The sequence below is a fragment of the Equus quagga genome, chromosome 1 (genome assembly GCF_021613505.1).
Source record: "Equus quagga isolate Etosha38 chromosome 1, UCLA_HA_Equagga_1.0, whole genome shotgun sequence".
Classification (NCBI taxonomy): Eukaryota; Metazoa; Chordata; class Mammalia; order Perissodactyla; family Equidae; genus Equus; species Equus quagga.
In genome coordinates, this window is record NC_060267.1 from 11,822,398 (window position 1) to 11,828,188 (window position 5,791).

At 49.2% G+C, this 5,791-nt stretch overlaps 1 protein-coding gene across 1 annotated transcript; it reads left to right on the top strand.

Moving 5' to 3' along the window:
- The first annotated feature begins 997 nt into the window (after window positions 1–997).
- On the top strand, window positions 998–4,087 carry MIP (major intrinsic protein of lens fiber). Its single transcript, XM_046645920.1, has 4 exons — window positions 998–1,357; window positions 1,834–1,998; window positions 2,454–2,534; window positions 3,902–4,087. The coding sequence occupies exons 1-4, from the start codon at window positions 998–1,000 to the stop codon at window positions 4,085–4,087; spliced, it is 792 nt and encodes a 263-aa protein (XP_046501876.1).
- Window positions 4,088–5,791: the final 1,704 nt, after the last annotated feature.

The following is a 5,791-nucleotide window of genomic DNA, read 5'->3' on the forward strand; positions in this document are numbered from 1 at the left end:
CAGCCTGCTTCCCGCCCCCGCCCCCAGACCTTTCTCTAGGGATCAAGGTTTAGGACTCCAGTGTCCTCATTCCTGGCCATAGGAGGCATTAGACCCTCCCATTGCTTCATAGCCATGAGGCATTTTCTTTCCATTCAGCTCTTCCTGCTAGGACCTTATGAAGGAGGAGAGATGAAGTACAAGCTGATCCTGAGATTTAACTACTAACCCCTTCTCGGCTCCTCAGCCCCTCAACCCTGCTCTCAGCCTATCCATGGAAGACAGCTTCTTCCCCTCTCTGTCTCTGTGGTTTAAAAGGCCAGGCTGAGGGTTTGGAAAGGGAGGTGCTGGCATGGGTTGGGGGTAGGGAACCTGGGCTCAGAGAAAGCCAGACACAGCAGAACTATTCTGTCCCAGAACGCAGGGTCCACAGATTCCAGTCCAAACCAGCCAATGGGAGAAGGCCCTCTAATCCCAGAGAACTAAAGAATTCTCTTCAGTTATCCCAACTTCCCTGCTGAACCCCACTCCTGACCCCCACCCCCACTTTTACCCCTGGCTGACTCAGAGGAGCCTGGAGGCCCCCAGGAGTACAATCTCATAATCCACGAAGTGAACCCAGCTTGACCAACCTTCCAAGCAGAATTGAGGGATGTTCTAATATAGATGTCAGTCAGGACTATGAACCCCAACTTTGGCATGAAGAGAAAGGCAGACTCTTCCAGTCGCCCTGTCCTTGGTCCCTTCCTCTCAGAGCCTCTCCAGCCCTGACCCTTCCCCACTGTGACACCCATGGCTCTGCTCATTGCCCAGTTGAGGAGGGAGGGGAAAACCCAGCAGCCTAATCAGATGCATGAAAGTGGGCCCAGCCCTCTGCAGCTGTGAAGGGGTTAAGAGGCCGGGCCAGCCACCTCAGGCTGCCCCTCCCAGGGATTAAGAGTCCTCTATAAAGGGGACTGTCCACCCAAACCAGGCTGGGGGGTATCAGGGACCCAGGCATCGTGGCCGTCCCCCTGCCATGTGGGAGCTGCGGTCCGCCTCCTTCTGGAGGGCCATATTTGCTGAGTTCTTTGCCACCCTCTTCTATGTCTTCTTCGGGCTGGGGTCCTCACTGCGTTGGGCCCCTGGACCCCTGCATGTCCTGCAGGTGGCTCTGGCCTTTGGCTTGGCCCTGTCTACGCTGGTGCAGGCCGTGGGCCACATCAGTGGAGCCCACATCAATCCTGCAGTCACTTTTGCCTTCCTTGTGGGCTCCCAGATGTCCCTGCTCCGTGCCGTTTGCTATATGACAGCCCAACTCCTGGGAGCAGTGGCTGGGGCTGCCGTGCTATATAGTGTTACCCCGCCTGCCGTCCGAGGAAACCTAGCACTTAACACGGTAATGGGCGGCTGAGTGGGGCTGGGGGAACCTGGTGCCCTGACTCCCCGCCTCGTGCGGGTGGATCAGTTCCCCAGGGGTCTGGGACATTTTGTGTGTGTAAGTGTGTGTGTGTTTCAGGGTGGGGCGGATCGACAGGTGGTGTGGAGGGGTAAGGAAGGCATACAGCCCTGGACTGAGACTCAAGGAACCTGAGTTCAGGTCCCAGCTTTCTTTCCAACTCCCTGAAGTTTCTTGAGGAAATTTATTTCACTTTACGGGCCCTTGGTTTCCTCATCTGTGGAAGTGGGTGCAATTTTTCCACCATGAAGGAATTAAGGAGAAATTAAGAAAAAATACAATTACTATGAAGGGGGTTGTATTATCCTTCCTCTCCAGGGAACTGGTGCCATAAGGGGGATCCTGCCTGGGAAGCCTTGAGGAGCTAACACTGTGGCAGCCCTAATGAGCTGCTCCCTTCTTCTTCCTTTGCCCAGTTGCACCCTGGGGTGAGTGTGGGCCAGGCCACTGTAGTGGAGATCTTCCTGACACTCCAGTTCGTGCTCTGCGTCTTTGCCACATACGACGAGAGGCGGAATGGCCGCCTGGGCTCCGTGGCCCTGGCGGTTGGCTTCTCCCTCACCCTGGGGCACCTCTTTGGGGTAAGCAGGAAAGGGGAGCAACTTCTCCTTTAAGGACTCCGGGGCCCCCATGCCTTTCCCTTCTTTTAAGGGTTCTTCTGCCGGCTTCACTCTCAAACATGAATATTGTCCGCTTCACTCTCAAACATGAATATTGTCCACCTCACTCTGTATCAGTCCGCACAGAGGAATCAACCCTGCTCTATTCCTCTCTCCTGTGACTGCTGTATTAGTCCTTCTGGACCCCAAGATGGCATTGCATGCATTATGGGTAGATTGGGGTTTGCTGATGGATCCATAGTCTGTTCCCAGATGGGGCATCAGTGCCTTCACTCCATTGTGGGACCCCATGCAGGTTGTCCTTCCCTACTTGCTGCTGACTGGAGGCAAGGTGCCAGCCTTCAGGGGAATGTGGGTTGTGGGGAGAGGAGCTGGGGTGAGTGGGGGTGTCTCAGGTACAACTGTGTCTCTTGCAGATGTATTATACTGGTGCAGGCATGAACCCTGCCCGCTCCTTTGCTCCTGCCATTCTCACCAGAAACTTCACCAACCACTGGGTAAGTGAGGGGAGAAGAGCAAGATCCCAAAGCCCTCCTGGATGGGTATAGACTGCAGGTTCCAGGTTTGGTTACTGCTTTCCATTTGGATGTGTTGACTACTCTACCAGCATTCAGCTAAGGGGGCTGTCACAGAGTTTGGCATGCCTGTGACTCTGAACAGGATTCTTGATTTTGCTAGAAAGAGAGGCTCTTGCTCATATCGTTCCTTTGCCGGTTAGTCAGGGATTTTTATTAAGTATCCACTAGATTCCAAAACTAGCACTATGAGGACAGACAACCAAACAGGAAGACAAAAACTTCTGCTGTCAAGAGATGAGGATGTGCATGAGCACAAATGGGCCTGGACTCATCCCCGTTCTAGCACTTTACTAGCCTTGTGTGTGATTACTGCAAATAACTCAATCTTTCTGTGCCTCAGTTTCCTTACTATAAAATGGGAGTGTTATGAGAAATAAGTATGAAAGTTATATGTGTGAAATATTTAGCACAGAATCCGGTACGGAATAAGTCCTCAATACAAATTGGCTATGTTTGTGTTGTTTGGCCATATGCCAGCCAAACATATGAAAATAATTCAAAAAAAGTTTTCAAAGCTGTACACCCATTTTCATGGCAGCCTTATGCACAACAACCAAAAGGCAGAAGCAGCCCAAGTGTCCCTCACAGATGAATGGCTAAACAAAATGTAGTATATGCATACAGTGGAATAGTATTCAGCCTTAAAAAAGAAGCAAATCCTAACACATGCTACAACGTGGATGAACAACATGCTTAGTGAAATAAGCCAGTCACAAAAAGACAAATACTGTGTGATTCTACTTATATGACATATCTAGAGTAGTCAAATTCGTTGAAACAAAGCAAAATGGTAGTCGACAGGGGCTGGAAATGGGGAGTTGTTGTTTAATGGCTATAGAGTTTCAGTTTTGCAAGATGAAGAAGTTCTTGAGATTTGTTGCACAACAACATGAATATACTTACCACTGCTGAACTGTACACCTAGAAATGGTTAAGATGGTGAATTTTATGTTATGTGTATTTTACCACAATTAAATAAAATTGTTTTTCAAAGCAATATATAAACGTGTGCAAACTGATAACAACAAATAAAATATACATGTGCTAAGAAGGTGTGGGATAAAGGTATAATTTGACGAGTCAGAAAAGAAATGGTGAGTTTTGAGGTGTAGGCAGTGGAGCAGTCTAGAGTTTAAAAGCAAACAAACACTGATTTCTGCTTAAATAGGGCTCCACTGTATGTGCCAAGCGCAGGATGTCTGTTTTCCACTGATGGGGTTGGAAAAAGAGCAGCCTTGCTCTTCGTCCCCTCCCCAAACCTGATTATTCCTTTTCTTTTCCTGCAGGTGTACTGGGTGGGCCCAATCATTGGAGCAGGCCTGGGCAGTCTGCTTTATGACTTTCTCCTCTTCCCCCGGCTCAAGAGTGTTTCTGAGAGACTGTCTGTTCTCAAGGGGACCAAGCCCAATGACTCCAATGGACAACCAGAGAGCACAGGGGAACCTGTTGAACTGAAGACCCAGGCCCTGTAGAAGCTCCAGTGGGATAGAGGGAGTAGGAAGCTTCTGGGTTTACGTGGAAGGGCTGAGCCAGCCCCTGGATGGAGAAGGATACTGTGGGGAGGGGCATGTACTTCTTTATTTTTTAATTTATGTGTGTGTGTTTTTTGCCTTTTGCTGTGTGAAATCTTTCAAGTTGCATTCATGAGCTGGTTGGTGCAAACTTCCCTTCCTCCCCATCCCACCTCTCTTTGCCCCTGTGTGTGCATGATTGTGTGTATGAATGTGAGTGAATGTGGCTGTGTCTGAGTTCTGGGGCATGGCAGGAGAGACAGGGAAGGAAAAGAGGTGTCATCCTATACCTTCCTCTCCCAATCCAGGGTGCTGAGCATAGGGAACCAAGATCTTAAGCTTCTAGCCTTTACCCTGCTGCTGGTCATGTGTGTGGCTCCAGGTTTCTGAGGGAGCAGGGAAGCAGGGAGTACTCCTCACAGGAGGCAGATGGAAAGAAGTGGAGGAGACAAGGCATTCCAAGGGTTGGGAGAGGGGCTGGGGGCAGGGAGAGAGGAAATGAAGGTATTAACCCCAGATCAGGCTGCAGTTTACCAAAAACTGGGGGGAAGTTAATGGGAGAACATAGCCTACTTATCTCAGGGATGCTTGCCCCAGGAACTTGGGTGCGGAAGTAGCTCTGAGAAAAGTGAACGCTGGATTTTGAACTGTCCCGTAAAGCCACATAAACCCGTCAACATCCACTAGCTGGGTTTTGTTTTCATTCTGGCACGATGGATCTCTTTGGAGGCCCTGGGCCAGCGAGCTCCCAACCTAAACAGGGCTGGGTGAACCTAGAAAAATTAAGTAGCTTAACTGTTCTGCCTGATATCTGCCAGCGGGGCCTCCAGGCAGATGGTACTTAAGCCCCAGGAGAGCTCCCTGAGGCGGAAACAGGAAATCAGATGCCTGGAGCAAATGCAAAGGTGGGTGGGGGCGTAAGAGGGAGAGGCTTTGACCCTCAGAGTTTTAATTTACTTAGAGCTGATAAAAAACTCTTCAAATGGCATCTGTCTGCCTTTATCACTACTTTTATAGTCTTCTTAATTTTCCTTTTTTTGTGTCTTTTCACTTTTCTCTCATCTGTCCTTTCATCTTCAGCAAATCTCTTCTAACTCTCCTCATTTTCGAGAAATTGATTCCTTCTATTGAAATGCTTAATAATTCAGGAAATAATTATTCGTTTGAACCCTCTCTTCTGTTGTTGGCAAAATACTCATCTCGGCAGAGGCCAGAGGAGACTCTCAACTGACCAATGAATATTTATTGTCGATCTCTTCCTTTTAGGAGCCTCCTGCACACTTCGCAAGCTTTCAGTCTGTGCCCCTAGATGACAGTCACTCTCGCCCCGCAAAAGACCATCCTTCCCCGTAGTTCAACTCTCCACTTCCTCCCAAATAAAGCCTAATTTTTCTAACTAATCATGTAAGACTTTGGAACAATCCACTTGACTAAGAGAAGGGGAAGAATGTTTGTAAATTCACTTTAATCGGACTTTGATTCCTATTTTCTTAAGTCAGCAGAAAACTCATAGCGCTGTGATTTTTGACTGAATGTAGGGAATCAACTCAGATAAAACAGTACTTGTACTCGCTTCCCTTTTCCTTACTTCATCACTAACCCCCCTGCTCCTCGGGGTCACATGGACCAGCCCGGCTCTCCCCGCCCCGCTCCCCACGCAGGCCG

Coding starts and splice junctions, on each gene's coding strand:
- MIP (XM_046645920.1), top strand. CDS start 998: ATGTGGGAGCTGCGGTCCGCCTCCTTCTGGAGGGCCATATTTGCTGAG. Junction 1,358..1,833: donor GAAACCTAGCACTTAACACG/GTAATGGGCGGC, acceptor TCCTTTGCCCAG/TTGCACCCTGGGGTGAGTGT. Junction 2,535..3,901: donor GAAACTTCACCAACCACTGG/GTAAGTGAGGGG, acceptor CTTTTCCTGCAG/GTGTACTGGGTGGGCCCAAT.